Source organism: Hakea prostrata, chromosome 7 (genome assembly GCF_041222555.1).
Source record: "Hakea prostrata isolate BN-2017 chromosome 7, UWA_Hpros_2, whole genome shotgun sequence".
Taxonomy (NCBI): Eukaryota; Viridiplantae; Streptophyta; class Magnoliopsida; order Proteales; family Proteaceae; genus Hakea; species Hakea prostrata.
In genome coordinates this window covers 58,203,587-58,224,825 of record NC_142606.1, presented here as the reverse complement: position 1 = coordinate 58,224,825, position 21,239 = coordinate 58,203,587, and the positions used below count along the sequence as shown (strand labels likewise).

General features: G+C 37.3%; 1 protein-coding gene and 1 pseudogene across 1 annotated transcript; both read left to right on the top strand.

Moving 5' to 3' along the window:
- Positions 1-9,023: 9,023 nt before the first annotated feature.
- On the top strand, positions 9,024-12,764 carry LOC149011490 (vacuolar-processing enzyme-like). The gene is made up of 9 exons (XM_089162672.1): positions 9,024-9,230; positions 10,730-10,894; positions 10,994-11,150; positions 11,290-11,375; positions 11,466-11,644; positions 11,727-11,775; positions 11,858-12,055; positions 12,304-12,510; positions 12,618-12,764. Exons 1-9 carry the CDS (start codon positions 9,024-9,026, stop codon positions 12,762-12,764), a joined length of 1,395 nt encoding a protein of 464 aa, XP_089018798.1.
- A 310-nt stretch (positions 12,765-13,074) lies between these two features.
- LOC149011489 (putative pentatricopeptide repeat-containing protein At1g26500 pseudogene) lies at positions 13,075-15,049 on the top strand (annotated as a pseudogene).
- Positions 15,050-21,239: the final 6,190 nt, after the last annotated feature.

Sequence of the window (21,239 nt, the reverse complement as noted above, 5' to 3'; positions counted from 1 at the left end):
TGCAATATTTTTGACTTCTTAATTCTAAGAGCAAAATAGACATTTCATATTTGATGTTAACAGCCACTTAACACCATTAGAAATGAGGGGGGGGGGGCAATAGTAATTTCACAAGGAATAGGGTTTGATTAGTAATAAAACCAAAGTATAAGGGGGCAATAGTAATTATCCCTTTATTGTAAGTTAGTCGTCAACAATAAGTGCAAAATCATCATCTCTATTGCCAATGATGGGTTAGTAAAAGCGGTTAAAGGCCCAAACTCCCTAGGAGAGGTCTTGGGTTCGCACCCATTCGGTGGCATTAATTATATAAAAAGCTCCATTGAGGATGTAATCGTGGTGCGTGCAAGCTGGACCAGATGAACCTCATATCCAAAAAAAAAAAAGTACCATCTTGGTGACTGTTTCGAATATGAGAACCGAATCTCTTTGTTCTAGTAAGTAGGTTTCACCAGGAATTCCAACCAATTTGAATCCATATGGAATCAGTGTTAGTATAAAGATTTTATATAGCAAACTAGAAACTTCACACAAAGGTTAAAAAATAGTGTGACTCTTATCTTGCACCTTGCCTAGCCCTCGATTGACAATATAAGGTCACCCGAGGCCAACTTGGCCCGATCATGATTGATTCATGCTGAGACAAACTGGATTGAGCTAATACAATCACTATGCATCGATGCATCTTGAAAGAGCAAGAGAGAGTCTATAAATAACAACATAGTTCTCAACAATAGTCTTTTTTTTGGCCAAATTTCTCAACAATAGTCGAGTCTGATACAAATGCCTCAACCAGATGTAGGGAACGGAACTTGGTTGCTACCAAGGTATTAGAATTGTTCTTGTTACCCCTACTAATAGCCAAGATATTTTTGAAAACATAAAACCAAGAATGTACTAAGGGCTTGTTTGGTTACTTGAGTCTGGAGATTTCCAAAATCTAGAGATTTCAAATTATGGAGTCATGGTTCATAAAATTAACTATTTGGTTAGCCTGAATCTTTAGAATGAAATCTGTAAATTCATCATAAAAGAACATCTATGGAATCATGGTTTAAATGTTTAGCGCTTTTATAATAGGGGTGAAATATCTAGATTTGATTTCACCTCATATCCATAAATCTTCATATTCACGCTTTTAGTTTTAAAAGGTGAATCCCTAGATTTCATGAATCCAGGGATTCACACAACCAAACGGGTATAAATCTCCCATTTGTGAATAAAAAATTTGAAATTTCTAGATTCATGTAACCAAATAGGCCCTAATTGAATCCAAAAATGGATTGAGTAACTCCATTTCATTGTAAATTCCTTGTAGCCAAGTTTTTTTTCCAAATTTAAGTGCGTAGTTATCTTTAACCACACCCCCCCAGTTACTATTTATCAAGGGTTGCCTGTGTCTCAACTCAATCCTGAAAATAAAATCAAAGAGAACTAGGAAAGGGTGTGGTGTAGTCCATTACCTCCAATGGGAATTCTCATCTTTTGCAACCACAAAGGTATCAACTATCCGTCAAGCCTTTAAGGAGAGTCTGTCATGTAGATAATGACGGATATAATGGTGGAGCATGTTTCCTCAAAGTACTCTTTTGAACCATGCACTTTTTCCTGAACCGACCACCAACCGACTCGGTTTGGAGGAGTATTATGAGGAAACATGCTCCATTGTTAGATCCGTTGATGTCCACATTAGGGGTGTCAATTTGTAGCCCAAACCGTTAAAATTGTACTACGCCAACCCATTATAGCCTGAACTGAACCTAATGGGTTATGTTTGGGCTGAGGAGGGTGCAACTCGCACTAGCCCGAAACCGAACCGCAACCCGTTATAACCCATTTTATAGTTTTGTTGCTCTTCCTATTAATGACAAATTAGGAAGAAAAAAAAAAAAAAAAAAGAAAAAAAAAAAAAGAAGAAGATGAAGAAAAGAAAACGTGATCCCAGCCTATTTGGGGGGGGGGGGATTGTTGGTTGGGTGCATCTTCTCATGAAGAACTTTTTCGAATATCCTTGTTTGGTAGTTGTTTATTTGTTTATTTGTTATATGATTATGTTGTTTATATGTTTCTCTTGTGTTATGAATTTCCAACACTTATAAAAAAGAATCATATATGTTGATTTTAAGGTTGGGTGGGGTGTGGGATTGTTGGTTGGGTGCATCTTCTCATGAAGAACCTTTTTGGATATCCTTGTTTGGTAGTTCTTTATTTATTTTTTTTCTTATTTGATTATGTTGTTTATATGTTATCTTGTGTTATGAATTCCAACACTTCAAAAAAAAAATAATAATAATAATATATGCTGATTTTAAGGTGGTGCTGAATTTGAAACTACTGAGCACATTCTTCTTGTTCAAGTATTACGACTAAAAATGTTTGGTTACAGTTACCTTTTGAATGCAATTTAAAGTTTTTGTGTTTATTATTCTTCCAAGCACCCTTGCCAACAGAATTATCTAGTTGTGCATATGTATTGTCTTTTTTTGTTTCTCAGTTAGATATACGATTTCTTTTTTACTCTATTATATAATCTTGTTGTCTTATAGTTTGTTATAATCCAATTGTTTCCAAAGTCTTTTAATTTAGTCCAAACCATTAGCCCAAACTGAACCCAAACCGCACCAAGTTAAAACAGGTTCGAAACCATTATTTTCCTAATGGGCCGTGTTTGGAATGAGTGTTTCTCAGCCTGAAACCATTAAACCTAGCCCGAAACCACTCCAAAACTACACTGTTGACACCCCTAGGACTCCACATGGCAAACTCTCCTTAAGGGGTTGATGGATGGTTGATGCCTTTGTGGTTGTAGAGCATGTAGATCCCTCCAATGGAACCCACATCTCATAAATTAGAATATTTTTAGCAGATCTTGTTTCCCCCCCCCCCCCCCCCTTGAAAAGGTAGCTTTATCTCATTGAGGTGCATCCTCTAGAAGTATAATATCCGTCTTCACACACTCTCAATGTAAGGGCCCTTCCTCTGTTTTTCAAACACAACACCTTCACTAGGATCTTCTCTCTCCACCTCAAGAGGTTGGGCCCAATACTGGGTTGTCCATTTGGATGGATCACAATATATCTATGCTTGTCCTCTCGAGCTCAGGGGTCACACCCCACCCGATAGTACTACCCTTGGATGTGATCCACTGTAACAAGATCAGGTTACAACCACAGTAATAAATATCGCACACAAAACCACAATCTTGAGAAAAACTAATAAATCCATTATAAATAACATAATACTATCCCTATTAATCAGCACCATAAGAGTGTTCTGCATGGTCAACTTCCATAGGTGCCTCAAGTAAACCTTCTGTGGCAAATTCCTCAGGAATCAGTGTCTCATCAAAACTTGCAAAACCATCTAAAGAAAACAAAGAACCATAAGGGTGAGTTCCAAAGAACTTCATAAGATAATCAATTCACTTATACTAGGATGATATAAGATGTACAATGTAGTGATGCTCTAGGTATGCAATTAGTATGCTAACCATGTCAGTCTCTACCTATGTAGACACGCATTAAGGTGAACACCAACTTCCTTTGGGTAGTCTCACTTAGACCCCTCACAACATCCAACCAACTTTTAGGCATCACAATTGAGGCATAAGGATACAAATCCAATCTGACCAATGTATGGGTTATAGAGCCACAATCTCTCACCACAACTATTGAGATGAGAACTGGCTCATGTGAGGGATATCCTAGCTTAATGTAAAGTTGTATGGGTCAAATACTACATGTGGTCCAAATACTTTCCATCTTTTCTAGTGCCCTTTTAGTCAAGTATCCTTCTCTACTAGGAACATTAATCCTCATGGCATCCCTATCAACGTTGGATTAACACCTCGTAACCCTACGAGCATCCACATATGACATGGTGGACGCCTCTCGCGTCTCCTCACGAGATGGTTACCAACTATTGGATGCCCACGAGCCCAACCCTCAACGTGTACAACCCTACCATGAATGATACGTCAATAGGTCTATGTCTCCTCACCGAATGGTTACCGACTGTTGGATGCCCACTAGTGCCATAGTACTATCATGGGTCATTCAACTTCAATTCCCCGTTGAATGGGTAATAGCATGTACAAGGGAACCCTAACCATGCATCTAGACATCATAACATGCATAACCAACAACTATATGCAGCTCTAAAAGCATCAAGGGCGAAGGTCTAAGCCACAACCCCTAATGTAAGGTGATAGTCATACAAGTTAATGCAATCCCGAACTCAAATTCATAATTCCAACACATCACACCAAGTACAAAAGTAGTGAACAACATTAGATAAGTATTCCCCATTGCATTCCACATGCCTAAACAGAATATTACAACATAATACATGACCATGAACACGCTTTAATTATCCAAAAAGAAGCATATTAAACCAACCAAGCATAAGTGTATTGTTCCCTTACATTACCAATGTCCAAAATCTTCTATAAGACTTGATTTCATCCATACCAATAATCTAACAAGTCACAACAGGTCCCATTGACATGTTCATACAGTTACACTTAGTGTTTGGACTCAATTAAGCCATACATCAAAACCAAGACAGGGGAGGGGCCGGTTGGTTGGCCAACCTACCGCTGGACCAACCGCTAAGTCTCTATGGCAACAGGTGTTCGTGCTTGAACTGCTTGTATGATGTTTCAATTGTTTTGATCTTTGTGGGGGTGTTCTTTAGAGACATAATAGAGTTTGACTAGGAATGCATAACTTTGCTTAGGGAGGGTTTACCCTTTCAAACCTTTTGATAAACATTTTAGGACTTCCGCTATTATAACAATGAATTTTGATATTTAACTCTGATAATATTTTGATATTTAAATCTTGGACAATTGTAATAACTTACATTTTAATACCTTTTAATTGTTTACTCCTTTGTTTATGCTATTGTGTATTGAATGGTTATAGATTGGCCATGAACCTAGATCTTGCGGTTATGGATCACCTTCATGGGTATTTGGGTAAGTCTGATACTGGCTAGGTGGAGTGTGACAAGTACTCTCGGCGACAATGCTCCTTGACCATCCAATCTCATATTTGGAACATTTAGAGAACAAAAACCCAGCCAAGGGGATGTGATTTGCTCAGAGAATAAAAATGGACAAACAGGTAAAGGGTAGGGTTGATCGGATTTTTATCCGCTCTAGTTTGTGTCAGGCTCCAGTTCCTCCTGTTAGCCATTAGATTTTCAACACATATTTCATTATAATCGTATGGTTACGATTATTCCAACTTAACTAGTTTATCCTTTATTTTTTTTCTTTCTCTTGATTCGGCTGGCTCTCCCTCTTCACCTCAGGCAACACCGACTCATCGTTGGCGAAGCGAATCAAGGGATCGAGCGATCACTGAAGCGAAGCAATCGGTCTCAGATCTGCTTCTTAGATCTCTGTTCTTCTTCTTCTCAGATCTGGGTTCGGTTTTCGGTTTCGGTGTTCTTCTTGGTATTCGAAGCTTGTTTTTCTGGAGACTTGTTCGTTGCAGGAGAAATAGAAAGGGAAAAGAAGAAGAAGAAATATTTGGGCACTTTTTTTTTCAAAAATTCGTTATATAAAATGAATCCTCTGCAACCCCTGCTACTTTTCTGAGCTTATACAAATTAACAATGGAAGAACAAAGACCCATCAGACGTGTTAGCATATAGGCAATCTCCTTTATGGTATTTCACTTTTAAGAGTATTTTTGCAAAGAAGCATAACTGCTACCCATTTGGATTCCCCGAGTGAAAAAAAATGCTCAATCAGAAATGAATTGAGTGAATAAATCAAGAAAATACAGATCACAATGACCCTTCATGGATCTAGAGTTCTTTCTGGCAACGGCAAACCACCATTAAGAGAAGAAGAAGGAATGCCTATCATACGAGATCTTGAAGAAGTAGGAATTTTACTCTTTTTGACGAAAGCCAGATCTTGGAAACGGAGAAGCTCTCGCCTTCACTTCGTCTACTGAGTTTCTTTCCCTGCCAAACCACAATAACGGGGGGGAGAGGGGGGGAGGGGGGGGATTGACATCCGTCGAGGGGCGGGGGGGAAGTGGAGGGAGGAGAAATATATATACTTTTTTTATATTAATGCCGCCGAGTGGATGCGAACCCAAGACCTCCCCTAGGGAAGTTGGATCTTTAACCGTTTTAACATACCACCTAGTGGTCAACATGATGAAATGATTAAGGTTTTACAACCATAGGATTAGAATAAGATAGGTGTTCCTCATCTAGTGGTCAACCGGATGAAACAGGGGGTTGATCCCCAATTTATGGCAAAGCCCTTTAAACTCCACGATGTGACGCCAACTATTCGTCGGCAAAGCATCACAGGCAAAATCTCCCAATGGTTACAGATGGCTATGAAAAGATGAAAGAAAAAAACCAAACGCTGCTCTTGAAGGTGTCAGCATAAGTAGTAAACTCGCCAATAGGTCAAAATTGGCACTCTCTTTGGAATCTAGAATGCACAGAGCAAACCCAGGAGGGATCGAGTACTTGGCAATCAGCCGCTCTAGTTTCTCAGGCAAGTAGTGAGATTGGAAATGTTAGGGATCCCCCAAGGGCCCCTTCCCAAAGGAAACATAAAAGGCAGGGTGTGCACCAACCCTAAAAGAACCAACTTTAGGATGGGGGGAGTGGGGCGAGGCACCTGAAACCTATGAGGCATTTCCTGGCGCGTCCTTCCGAAGGTTTGATTCGACTGCCGTATACCATCCAACGGTAACCCCAAGTTCTCTGTCGAAAGAGAGAATGATTGAGTTCAACCGTCGAGGTGTAGTTGAAGAGCCAAGTCACCCAAAGCAATACGGTTCTCAAAATGGTCTTCACTTGTTCTAGCGCTACCCATTTTCTGATGGATGCCAGAAAGGTCTAAGAGTAAGGCAAGAAGGTCCTAAAATGCCCAAAAAAAGCAAGAAGGAAGAATAAGACAACAACAAAAATGAAGAAATAAGAGTCCAGAGAAACAAAAATGCAGCGAAATAAAGGGGCGAAGGAAGGAGAACTTTCTGGCTTTCACTCGCCAGGAGAGAGTTGGAGAGGAATGCGTAAGCTTGGGACCACCAAAAACCGTAGGGAATGTGCTGGAGCAAAAGAAGACTAAGCGCAGAAAGCTTGGAGAAACCAGTGAGTTCAAAATGGCCAACTGTTAAGGGGACGGTCACTTCAAGGAAGAGACAGTTGGGTTCCCTTTAGGAAATGCTGAGGTCTTTTTGAATTCACTACACATGGGTAACGACCCAAGTAAGGACACCGATTGATAAATACATCCCATCCTCCCAATTAATATAGTCAGGGTGCATGGTCTGGGGGTCTAATGATGAACAAAGAATAGTCCAAATGGACCGGAATGATATGAAAGACTCAGTTATAGATTTGAAATCTCTAGATTTTTAATAGTTCATATCTTTAATGTAAAATCACAAAATTCTAGAGATTTCAAATCTGTAGACTTTAAATCTCTAGAGTCATGATTCATAAAATTAACTGTTTGATTAGCCTGAATTTTTGGAATGAAATTTATAAATTTATCCTGAAAAAACATTTATTGAGTCATGGTTTAAATGCTGAACTCTTTTATAGTTGGAGTGAAATCTCTTGATTTCACCTCATACCCATAAATCTACAGATTTACATTTTCTAGTGTAAAAATGTGAATCTTTAGATTTCATGAATCCAGGAATTCACACAACCAAATGGGTATAAATCTCCCATATGTGAATCCAGAGATTTCAAATCTCTGAATTCATGGGCCAGTTTGGTTACTTGAGTCTGTAGATTTAAAAAATCTAGGATTTCAAATCTATAGACTTAAAATCTCTAGAATTATGGTTTATAAAATTAATTGTTTTGTTAGCTTGAATTTTTGGAATGAAATTTGTAAATTTATCTTAAAAAAATATTTATTGGATTATGGTTCAAATGTTTAACACTTTGATAGTCAGGGTGAAATCTCTGGATTTCACCTCATACCCATAAACCTACAGATTCACGTTTTTAGTGTAAAAAGATGAATCTCTAGATTTCATGAATCTAGGGATTCACACAACCAAACGGGTAAAAATCTCCCATTTGTGAATCTAGAGATTCCAAATCTCTAGATTCGAATAACCAAATAGGCCCGTAACCAATGAGTCTGGAGATTTCAAATATCTAGAGATTTCAAATCTATAGATTTCAAATCTATGGAGTCATAATTTATAAAATTAAATGTTTGGTTGTGGAATGAAATCTATGGATTCATCCTAAAAAACTATTTGATCAACGTGATTTTTGTGAATGTGCAAATGTATAGCTTTTTTTAAAATCTCTGGATTTCACCACTTACCCATAAATTTACAAATTCACGTTTTTAGTGTAAAAAGGTGAATCTCTAGATTTCATGAATCTAGAGATTTTTACAACCAAACGGGTATAATTCTCAGATTCATGAATCCAGAAATTTCAAATTTCTTGATTCATATAACCAAACAGGCCCTTAAGTGGTGTTTATATTGCCTTGATCATCGGAGGCGGCTTCCCGACCATCAAAGTTGGCCTGTGTTTAACTCTCTCTCTTGCAAGACTTTGTCGATCAAGGTAATTCACAACTCCAAAAAGTTAGAAGCTCACAACTGGTCATTTCAAAGAACTTCAAATTCTGAATAAGACGCATACTTACTCGGTGATAAATGACATTGCAAAACGTTTTCTTTTTAAGATATTTCAAAACGTTTCATATGCTGAAAATTCATCTTCACCATTGCACCCTAGGTTGTAAAAGACATCTTTTAACTTACCAAAAAAAATATATATATACATCATTTAAAACTCATACATAATTATAATTGAAGATTTTACATTAAAGTAGTTCTATATTTTTGGAAGGTTCATTAAAGTAAGTAAATTCGTTACCAAAATAAAAAATTAAAAAAAAAATAATTTAAGAAGTAGACTCCAAAAGTGAAGCTTTATAACAAGGGATGATGATCCCTTCTTCCATGCTTTTCAATGGAGATAACTCTTTTTCACCAGAAAGGATGACTCGCTTCTTCACCGGGATTATTCTCTCATTCTTATTCTCAATTTCAATCCAAAATGTCGATGGCCGGAATCTTACTAGTCTGCCGTCGAAGGTGATGGAATTCATAAATGGTGAAGTAAAAGGCGAAGATGGTCATAACACTGGGACCAAATGGGCCATCCTTATTGCTGGTTCCATGGGCTTTGTTAACTATCGCCATCAGGTAATAAAATGAACCTTCTTTAGACCCTCTAAGCATATATAAGGTGTTAATTCTTGTTTATCGAACTCGAAACCATGCCACTCATACTATATGATTATATCATATCATACCAAATAAATATTAAGCTTATATTACATAATTATATCATATCGTACCAAATAAATATATAGTATAATATTAGTATGACATAGTTGTACCATGTTGCTCCAAAAATCCAATCAGTGCTTCTTTACCGATGCGAACCTACAAAACAACGTGCTCAAGTTCGACCAAGGGTGGTTTGAGGGACGTCTCTGACTATCAAGTTAGTGAATCCAAGCAATTTGAAGAACGACTCTTAAGTGTGATGATCTTCAGATCCTTGATGCTGGAATAAGGGTAATGAATGAGTCCTAGCACAATAAACAAGGTTTATATAGCCGCTAGGGAGTTATCTCAACCGTTATTGATTAGCGGTGTTAGTTTCCTGGTCGTTGGATGCAGGGCATCCCTCCTTGTGATGGTGGTTGAATCCCACTTAAAAACGGTATGTGACACTTAGATTGATCAAATCCTTGTATGTCTGGCATTCTGTTTGGTGATTTCGGAGTGCTTGGCGAGACCCCTTCATTTTTATCGAATTCGATCTTCGTTCCTAGTAGCACTCAGGCTGGGTCCAACTGCCTTTGGTCCATCAGGCTAGTTCATGTTTCATCTGTCCCTATCATGTCGTTTGATAAACGAGAGTGTAATTGTATGGACAAAATAATACAAATGAACTATATAGCACCCATACATAGGATATGAGGTAAATGTATTCCTTACCATATACCAATATCGTATTAAATACCGGTTTCACACGGAGTAGACACCCTTAGTCTAAGTGACAAAAATTAGTGCACTGGGTATGTTTTTTTTTTTAGGGGGGGGGGGTCAAAGGGAATGACATACTCTAATTCACTTAAACCAATCCGTTAACTTTAATGATATGATATACTCTTTTATGGATGAGGGAACAAATCAAGCACAAACTAAGGAGTTCTAAGTTTCGATATTTCTTGAGTTAGAGTTGGGATCTAGATGGTACTCCCTTCATGCTCTTCTATCATAAATTTTGGAAGGAGGCTTATGTCTAAGAATTGATAAAGTGGGCAGAGGTGAACCCCTTTCTGAAACATGTGATGAGAGCACAATTTGACAGGTCATGGATCAAGACTCCTAAGTTAACTAACAATCTAGTGAATATGCCCTGTGTTTCTAACAATTACTTATATATCTCCTATTTTACAATCTATCATTTCACTTTGCCTTAATGGTCGATTAGGGGTGAAATTTGAAATTTATATTTTTAATGACCAGAATAGCCTTGATAACTGACTCTGACCTATTCTTTGATCAAAATACTCTTTTTGTTCATAATCCCAACCAGGAATGAGCACTTAACTGATGTTATAGTTGTTTAATTAGTTTGATATTGAAAAATTTTAACATGTTTATGGTTTTGTTCTTATTTTTATCAGGCTGATGTATGCCATGCATACCAAATCATGAGAAAAGGTGGATTAAGAGATGAAAACATTATTGTTTTCATGTATGATGACATTGCTTCAAATAAGAGAAACCCTACACCAGGCATCATCATCAATAAACCAAATGGTCATGATGTTTATAAAGGAGTTCCAAAGGTTATTTTATTTTTAAGTTTTATTCAGACCTAACCCTACTTTAATTCTTTTTCTCTGGTTAACTGTTTCATCTCATGTATGGAAATTGACCTGTTGCAGGATTACACTGGAAAAGATGTTAATATAGACAACTTTTTTGCTGTTCTACTTGGAAACAAAACTGCCCTTAAAGGGGGTAGTGGAAAGGTTGTGGACAGTGGTCCACATGACCATATCTTTGTTTACTATAGTGACCATGGAAGTCCTGGAGCTCTTGGTTAGTAACTCCATACATGCTTAAGCCTTCTCACCTTGGTCTCATGTTTTCTTCATGGTTTAAGATCCGAAATTTTGGCCATCAAGGCTTGGTGGTTTGATGAAACTGACATGCTCTGTGGTCATGTTTTCCTTTTCAGGGTTGCCTGGTGGTCATACCCTATATGCACATGATCTAATAGATGTTTTAAAGAAAAAACATGCTTCAGGGACATACAAGAGTTTGGTAAAAACATTTCTACATACTGTTTGTGTTCTTCAAGGTTCATGGAGAGAATGCTTTCTTGCTTAGCTCTTTATCTATGTGAAATTGTAGGTTTTCTATCTTGAAGCTTGTTACGGTGGGAGTATTTTTGAGGGCCTTCTACCAGAGGGAATAAATATCTATGCAACGACAGCTTCAAGTGCAAAAGAGGACAGTTATGGAACCTACTGTAGTTATCAAAATTATCCATGTTTGGGTGACATGTACAGTGTTTCATGGATGGAAGATAGGTATGTTTCTCCTTGAAGCTCACTTGCTTTCATGATCAACTTGGAACTGCACCCCTTCATCTATGTGTATAATTGTGGGCAGTGATCGAAACAACTTGAGGACTGAAACTCTGGAGGAGCAGTATGAGCGGGTAAACATTTGAATTTAGTGCTTATATTACTTTGATTGATTCTACATATATGTCTAAGAAATCTATCTGTAAGCATTTTCAGGTTAAACGGAGGACATTAGATTCAGGCTCCCATGTTCAGCAATATGGGAATTTAGGTCTTAGCAAGGAGCACGTCGCTCAGTATATGGGTACAAATGGAGCAAATGATAATTCAAACTTCACAGAAGAAAAATCTTTCCCATCTTTAACAGTGTCTGTGAAGCAATTGGATGCAGATCTTCTTTATTTATGGCACAAGGTTTGGTCAAAATCTCACATTATAGGGCTTCATGAATCTTTACTGTGTTTTTCAATGTTGGTTGCAGCTAACTGTAGTCACTTCCTCATGAGAACCTGTAAACAAAGACTTCTTAGCTTTAGAGAACAGCTTTGTTTCATGTATTATGGCTTTATATCCATGTTCACTACATAATAGTAAACAAGGCCTGTTCTTCCTCTGACCTTTCTTTTTGTGGGTTTCCCTGGGGGGCATTGTTCTCCTATCAGTTGACCAAATCTCCAGAAGGCTCTCGAACGAAACTTGCAGCTCGAAAGCGGTATGTTGATGCAATGTCTCATAGGGTGCACATAGACCAGAGTGTTAAACTTATTGCAAAGCTTATGTTTGGAACTGAGAAAGGTTTAGAGGTTTTGAATGCTGTTCGTCCTAGAGGGCGGCCTCTTGTAGATGATTGGGATTGCTTTAAGGCAATGGTAAGTGACCCAATTCTTACAATACCATCTTGTAGAAGGTTATCCTGATTCAAGATAAGTTTTCAAGCTGCTTTAAGTCTCTGGGAATTTATTTGCTTTTCTTGCAGGTGAGGAGTTTTGAGACACATTGTGGATCTTTATATCAGTATGGAAGGAAACACATGTTTTTCCTTGCTAACATCTGCAATGAGGGTATGAAAGTGGAGCAAATGGCACAGGTCTCAGCCCAAGCTTGTGGCAGGATGGGTCTCTAAACCTTCAAGTTCTCTTTAGAATGATTCTAGATATCTAACTGGAATCATCTTAGAAACATCCTATAAAGGGGTAGTCTGTAATGAAAATTTGAAGTTGTGACTAATTTGATAAAGCAAGGAGCTGTTTTTGGCATTTCAATCAGAAGGACTAATAAGATCTGGATACAGAGAAAGATAATTGAGACTTTGAAATTGGGACAATTTCTTAAATTGCAATTTATTTTTCTGATCTAGTACCTTTAAGGCAATTTTTCCTATAAAACTTCCTTTCCTCCTTGGTGCTTTCATCTACTCTTGTCACTCACTAGTCATACCCAGCAAGCCACATGAGCAGAAAACTGGTGAACGTCAGCAGAGGACTCATCAAATTCCAGAGTCATCTCCAACTCCAATATCGATACTTGGAAACCAATTCAATTTCTGATTCAAATCTCTCCCTAACCCACGTAAAACCCAACTCACCTGTCGATCCTGCTCAGCTACTTCGGGTCTTTACGATCCTCTACCAACAACAGGACGCGGTGGAGTCAAAGCTACACTCATGCCTCTGTAAATGCGAATTCAATCTTTCTCACGAGTTCTTCCTTCAGGTCTGCAACAAGTTCCTTTATTCATGGAAACCCCTCTATGCATTCTTCAAGTTCACCAAAATCCAGCCGGGTTTCACTCATTCGTCGGTCTCCTTCAACAAGATGGTCGATGTGATTGGGAAGTCAAGAAACATCGAGCTTCTTTGGGAGGTGTTACAGGAGATGGCCAGACGACGGCTTGTTAATGATTGAACTTTCAGAATTGCTCTGAAATGTTTGGCATCGGCGAGGGAGTTGAAAAAATGTGTCGAATTTTTCCATTTGATGAACTTCCATTAGTTTACTTACAATCTGGAGACTCTTAACAAGGTTGTTGAGACTCTTTGTTGTAGTAAGCTTGCTGTTGAAGCTAGATATATAGTCTTCAAGTTAAAGCCATGGATCAGACCATCTGGTGTCAATTACAAATACTTGATTGTTGGGTTCTGTGATACGGGTGATCTAGTTGAAGCAGGCAAAGTTTGGAGTTTAATGGTGGATGAGGGGTGCCTGCCAGATATAGATGCAGTTGAGAAAATGATGGAGACTCTTTTCAAAACAAATCGATCTGATGAGGCGTTGAAACTTTTTCAGTTTATGAGAACAGAAAGGATTAACGATTTGGGTTTGTCAACGTACAAGCTTGTGATCACTTGGTTGTGTAAAAGAAATAAGTTAGCCCAGGTTCATATGGTGTTTGAAGAAATGCGGAAGAGAGGAATCAATGCAGATAACCAGACATTTGCAGCACTAATTTGTGGGCTTTTAACCAAACGGAGAGTCAGGAAAGCATATAAGATAGCAAGTGAGATTGAAAACCCAGATATAAGCATCTACCGTGGCTTGATTAAAGGGCTACTGAACCTGGAAAAGCCGAATGAAGCAACTCAAGTATTTAGGGAGATGATAAAAAGAGGGTGTGAGCCGATTATGCACACTTACATCATGCTATTGCAAGGACACCTAGGGAAGAGAGGAAGAAAGGGGCCTGACCCTATTGTCAATTTTGATGCCATCTTTGTTGGAGGCTTGGTTAAGGTGGGAAAGCTTTTAGAAGCTACCATGTTTGTGGAAAGGATGATGGGTGGTGGAGTTGAGGTGCCTAGGTTCAATTACAATATGTTTTTGCACTGTTTTTCAAATGAGGAAGGTGTTGTAATGTTTGAGGAAGTGGGCAAGAGATTAAGGGAGGTGGGATTAGTTGATCTTGCTGACATATTTGTGAGGTATGGGGAAAGGATGGCTACTAGAGATAGGAGGAGAAAACGAGTAGCAGAACCATGAAAATAGCTCCTGAAAGTTCATCTGATTGATGGAATTGAATGGTAGGACAGTGGCTTACATATAAAGGTATCTGGAGAAATGGAATTCCTTTAACTGGATCACAAAGAAATTTACCTGAGTCTTCTACATATCCTTTATCCATTCCTTGTGGACAGACAATTTCAAGCCAGGTGGACATGATGCAGATCACAAGTATTCTTCTAATTAGGACTATGAAAAAGAATAATTATACAGGTTGGAATCTCTGTTACAAATTACAGTCCTTTTAAGCTCTTGTTGGTTTTATTTATATATTAAGAGATGTAGCAATTTTGGAGTTCTCCCTCAACTCACTTTCGGGAGTTACATAGTTTTTGTTTCCTTTTTCATGCTTTGTTAGGGGGTGGATCTTGTTAGTTGGCAGGTTTCTGGTATTACCTATAATGATTTATCTTTGTGAGTTTTATAAATATTGTAAAGCTGCTAGCAGCTCCAATCTCCCCCTTCCCCGGGCAACGGTTTTGAACTAATAGAAAACTGGCTTTCTTTCTCTACCAACTTCGATGTGATTCAGTGACATGTATGGTGGGGACTTTGAAATTGCCCTTCCTTTTTGTCATATATTCTTTTTGCCTGCAATCAGATTTCAAGTGAGCATCTTGTGCAGTATTTTTCTAATGTTGTTTATCTGATTCAATTTCACGCTATGACTGAAATTTGTTGCTGTTCTGGGTAATAATTTGACCCGAGTTAGTGACTGTTATTGCATATTTGGCTGATGATATAACTTAATCTTCTGAGAGCTACATTTTTCCATATCAAAACCTGCTTATATTATTCCATTTCTGTTTGCACTCACTGCATCAGAATCAATTGTTCGTTTAATCTGAGATTCTGACTTACCCTACAGGTTGGGCCTTTTTGGAATATCCCCTGTTTTTTTTTTTTTACTTTTTTTTTTTTTTTTTTCCCTTAATATCACCTCAATCTAAATGTGATTCATTTACCTCCCCAAATCTAAACTTTTGACGTCTTTGGTTCGTTTAATCTGAGATTCTGCTTACCCTACAGGGTGGGCCGTTTAGATGACCGTTGAATGCTGCATTGGTATTCTCTGATGGGATACTCGTAAGCTGGTGACTGAAATGGTTTGACAGTGTACTAAATGTAAGATCCCTGATCAATATCATTACTATTTTTTGGTACTCCAACTTCAGGAAGATAACTTATGCAAATATGACAGATTTCTGAACTAAATCTAATAGAGAAAGAATTCTATTGATAGACAAAGAAAATGATAAATATTAGTGGACATTTACTAGATTGTTCATTCTCAGAATTTGTCAACAGGGATTCAATGAGATGTGAACTTATAGATGTCAAATGGTTCATGTGTCTGAGTCATATGTGAAAGAAGTATTAGAGATAATGGGCAGTTGATTCAAAGACGTACCACCATAAACCAAGTGTTAATATCATGTGAGTGAAATTATCCAATCCCAAGTTCACTATCAAACAATATCAAATCATCTTCTATATTCTTACAGCTTCCTCGTTTCAATTCCAACTTCCTCATCATTGTCATATGTTGAAATGACAAGAATGAACTTCTCGATCTCTTTTGATTTGATTTTCAATTCCAATAAATAGGAAAATCGATACAGTAGTTGCCAAAGTCAGGTACAGAAACAAGTGCATGTGTTCTCCTTCAAATCTCCTCCATTGTGTCTCTCTTTAGTATTCTTCATCCAAGAACTAGCCATAACAAGATTTTATTACTATATTAATTTAATTATAGCAAATAAAATAACCTTAACTATAATAGGTTTATACCAAATTAAACAGATTTAATATAACAGATAACCAATTAAAATATCAATTATGAACATAATTTACTTAAAACAGTTTAATATCATGTGTGGTTTGTGAATGGATTAAGTTAAATTGACCAACAATTTAATCACCAGTAGTAAATTAGATTCAACCGAACCCAATTCGATCATTCCAACAGAGACAGTTCCCAATCCTCACCCTTAATTAATTCACGATTTAGACTTGTAATGGTTAAACTAGCTAGGGATGTCAATGGTGCGGTTTGGGCCGGATGTCCCAACGGTGGGCTAAAGCTCAGTCAAAACACGGCCCGTTAGCAAACTTATGGAGTACTGAGTAGCTCTACCTTAATGATGTGGCAAGATTGGGAATAAACAACGGGTTAACTAATGGTTTGGACTAATAATTTAGTAATGCAGCAAAAAAAATTTTTGATTTAACAAACTTTGTACATTCAATTGGACATTCAGACTTAATCCTTCTAATTGTCTTTTACAAGAAGTAGATTGACTATTTGTCTTTAAACTTTTGAGATAGTCTATAGCAACGGTCAATGGTAATTAGATGTATTCAAATAATATTTAGATGCTGAACCATAAACGGGGGATTGAAAATCTAGGGAAAAACAAAATGAGGCTTTATGGATTGGCAGGCCAATGCTATAACGGGCTAGCGCTTTGGTTTTAACGGTTCGGATTGTTAATAGACACCCTAGTTAAACGCTCGGACCCAGATCTCGTCAAGTTAGACTTATACGCAGATTTGTTTGCTGTACCTTAATGATGTGCCAAGATTGGGCCCAAACAACAAGTCGGGAGTGACATGTGGTAATAGAAATAATGGATTTAGAGCCGTATTCATTCATGGCGAGATATCCAATGTTTGACAGACAGTGTTAAAGTTAAAGCGAATTAGTCTCCTGGGAAGCATTGAAAATCTAGGGAAAACAAAATGAGGCTTTATGGTCCAAGAATGCCAGGAGGCGGAACCAAGCACTAGCACCCTCGGAAGATTTGTTTGTGACTGGCAACATCCCCAAAAACAATAGGTGCTCTGAAAGGAAGTTAAAGCCCTACTTTCAGTCTCATCCGATCATAGTATAGATTTTAGTATTGATCGATCATCAGACATTATATTGTCAGATGTCAAAATCCTGATAAGTAGTTGCAGGGAATTAGAGGAAAACTAATTGCAAAGGATGAAAATCCGAAAAAAGAGCAATTATTTCTTCCCACTGTCATCTAGCATATATATTGCTCAGTTCCAGTTATTTATCTATTCTTCTAAACCAAGATCCAAACCGAAGAATGCAACAACACAATCTTATGGAAGTGACCCCTATTCGAATGAGCTGGAAGATGATGAGCTTGATTCTTGAGTAACAAGACGAACTAGGGTTCTAAGGTGGCAAATTACTTAATTCAAACTTAAACAACCTGAACATGGTTAACACTTATGAAAACACCCACCAAAAAGGTGAAAGCATGCTTTTTTTATTTCAGTCACTGCTGCAATGCGTAGTTTTCTAACCTACTGTACTTCAATTTTAGTTGAAATCCAGTCATGATGTTTCTGCATGATACGATAAGCTTAACCCTCAAACTCAAAACACATACAATTTTCCTCCCATAAAGTCTCTCTATACTTGAGAAATACATCATTTCCATGCCAATAATTGAAGTATCATGCATGGGTTGACTCTCATTCTCTAGTTTTATCTATTAAGTTTAAAAGAAATTCTCAAGTTTTGAAATCATCAGTGAACAATGTAAGTCCTGTGGGGCACAGATTCCAAAAGTTGTTTAGTTTGATAATTCATACACTCATAAATTATTTGGCATAAATGTCATTTTAATCCGTGGTGAGGGCATTCTTGGAGGAGGCCTTGGAACCTCTCCATTACTTTAGCAAATAACTCATTAATCGGGTTTTTAACAAAATTGAGGAATGATATTTCTTGTTTTATTCGTCTTGGAAAAAGGATAGAATTTCTTCAATAATAGAACAGTAAATTGTTCCCATGTGGGTAATGTTATCTAGAGGTAAGCTATAAAGCCATTTTTTTGCTTGGTCCTTTAATGCAAATGTTATAAATCGTAATTTTACAGCATCATCAGTGAGTTGTTGCATTTTTATAAGGACACAAACCTCCTTAAACTCCCTAAGGAACAAATATGCGTATTGATCAAATAACCCATGAAATTGGAATAATATAGATAGATAATGAGGTTTAAGTTCAAAATAATTATCCCTCACGTCAAGTAAACGTATACAGGAGGGTATGTAGATCGAGTTGGATTAAATTTATCTCTAAGACTCTTAAGTGGAAGTATATCTCCCGTGGTCAAGGTAGATACTCGAACAAATCAATTGATGGAATCACGAGTCCAAACATGCATGCACTAACCACCTAATGCAATCAAAGGCTCTTATGAAAGAATAAGCTTTTATTTTACTTTGTTTTATTTTTTAAATAAATTAACTAAAGAAGAAATGAAAAGAAAATAATAAAAGCAAAAACAAAAGGGAAGTAGTAAGTAGTGAATCTCCCTACCACAAAGATTGAAACAGTGATCCCAAAGCCGTAAGGTTGACGTATAGCTTAGCACGTACAAGTTTGACAGCAAGGGAATCCGTATAGTCTTTGTAGTCACCTACAATCGAATTTTAGGGATTCTGCAGTAGAGTGGGGACTACTATACGTTTTTGTTTATACTCTGGTTAAGAGTCATATCTTTGAATTTTTTTTTTTTTAACACTTCAATTTACCTAAGAATGAGAAAAATAAAATGGACTAATACCTCCACGACAACAGCGCCAAAAACTTGTTTGCAAAATAAAAATAATCATAAGTGCACGGTATCATGTAGCTAACGAGTCGACTCAGTAACATATGCCACTTTAGAATTTAACCTCTTAATGGTAACGCGATAGTGTAATTATTCAAAAATTTTAACTAAACAATTAAACTAAATGAGCGGTCCTAACACTCTAATGCGATCAAATTGAGACTAAAAATAAAACATACATAACCAAACCACCCATCATCTAATAATAAATGGAAAAAAATGCATAAATAAAAAGGTAGAAATGAAAAAAATGCAAACAATAAATAAATAAATAAATAAAAGGGAAGTGATCTGAATATCAGCTCTCGATCGAGGGAATGGGAGTATAACTAGGATGACTTTGACCGTGGACCCTTTGTCGTAGCTTACAGTCCACCGATCGGGGGAACAGATATTAAAAGTGTTATTCCCAGGTTGACACTGAGAGTATTGAGAGGGGGGTGAATCAATGTCTTTTAAAATTCTCTTTGATGTGACGCTTCTTTAAATTCAAGACAAGGTTGCTCAAGATAATCCTGTAATTATCAATTACATAAGGGCATGTCCACCACACACCACAATGTGGCTGTGTCTACCAGACAGTGCACCACCACTCTACAATCAAAGCACTCCAATATATGCAATGAAAAATAAACTAGAAATGCAAAACACCAAATTTACGTGTTTCAGCCAAATTGCCTACATCCACGGAGTAATGCCCTAAATAGAGCTTCGTATTTACTCAATACTTTCCAACTAAAATTTTGATCACTACAATGATTAGAGAACACACTCTCAATTAATTCAAAACATAGAGCACCCACTCCAGTATTAATTCTTGCATCCAGAAAAGTATAAGGCATCAACCTCAAGCAACTACTTGAAAGGTGAAACTTTTCACTACAATGATCAGAGAGCACTCACTCTCAATTAATTCAAAACATAGAGCACCTACTCTAGTATTAAGTCTTGCACCCACAAAAGTATAAGGCGTCAACCTCAAGCAACTCAACCCTAACAAGCAACTACTTGAAAGGTGAAACTTTTCAAATTAAGGGAGATTACAATAGATTACTCACCTTCTTCAACGTTTTCACCAAAATACGCATCCAAGCTTGTTCTCCATACCCATATTGCTTATTGGCTTCTCTTCCACGTTTTTTTTAGTCTCCACAAGACAAAAAAACTCAAAAACCCCCTTGTGTTTTGCTCAAATTCGAGCTTTTAAAGAGAATGAACGTTGATGCACAGGAACCGTTGGATTTCATCTTCTAGATGAGTCCCAAAGAGAATTTAATCCCACAGCCGTTGGATATCCACTTTAAAAAGGCAGGTGAGATCTGGGCTATCAAATCCTTTAAGTGATGTAAGATTAGATACCCTTAACCAGATTATTCAAATGGAATCTTTTCTAATCTTACCTTTAAGCTGCGATACACAGGATCATGTTGATCATTATACTTTCCAGTGCACCATATTATCATGCTCCCGACCAACCAAAAGGCGCGCGATGGAATCTTTTCCATCTTGGGCACTTGAAAACCAAGTGCATCAATCTTGACTCTCAAAATTGGTTCTTCATCCACATCCTTCTAATGACCATTAGATTGTATCATTCAATCTTTCAAAATTACACTTTCTTCCTTAAGATGTAAAATTTATTTCACAAAGACCTCCGAACTCTTAAAAATTATTTTTGAACCCCTGAAAGTAAATTACATCATAGTAGCCAAATTTGATATTTCTTCTACAATGCTCAGATTTGCTTCCATATTGCACACTCTCACGATAAACCTCATAACTCCCTTGTTTGATATCGAAATAACAATCCAAAAAAATGCGTTGGAAAGAAAACTTCATAAAATACGTTTATTCAATTTAAGTTGAACCCAGAAAACAACTGGATGACTACTCAAAAATTCATCTAATGTAACCCTTGTGCAGTGACCTGTGAAATCCACTATTCTAAGTAATCTTCACTT

What these genes read in the sequence shown, in the direction of transcription:
- LOC149011490 (XM_089162672.1), top strand. Translation starts at nt 9,024, where the DNA reads ATGACTCGCTTCTTCACCGGGATTATTCTCTCATTCTTATTCTCAATT. An exon ending in TTTATAAAGGAGTTCCAAAG is followed by an intron (nt 10,895 to 10,993) that starts GTTATTTTATTT and finishes GACCTGTTGCAG; the next exon opens with GATTACACTGGAAAAGATGT. An exon ending in GGGATTGCTTTAAGGCAATG is followed by an intron (nt 12,511 to 12,617) that starts GTAAGTGACCCA and finishes CTTTTCTTGCAG; the next exon opens with GTGAGGAGTTTTGAGACACA.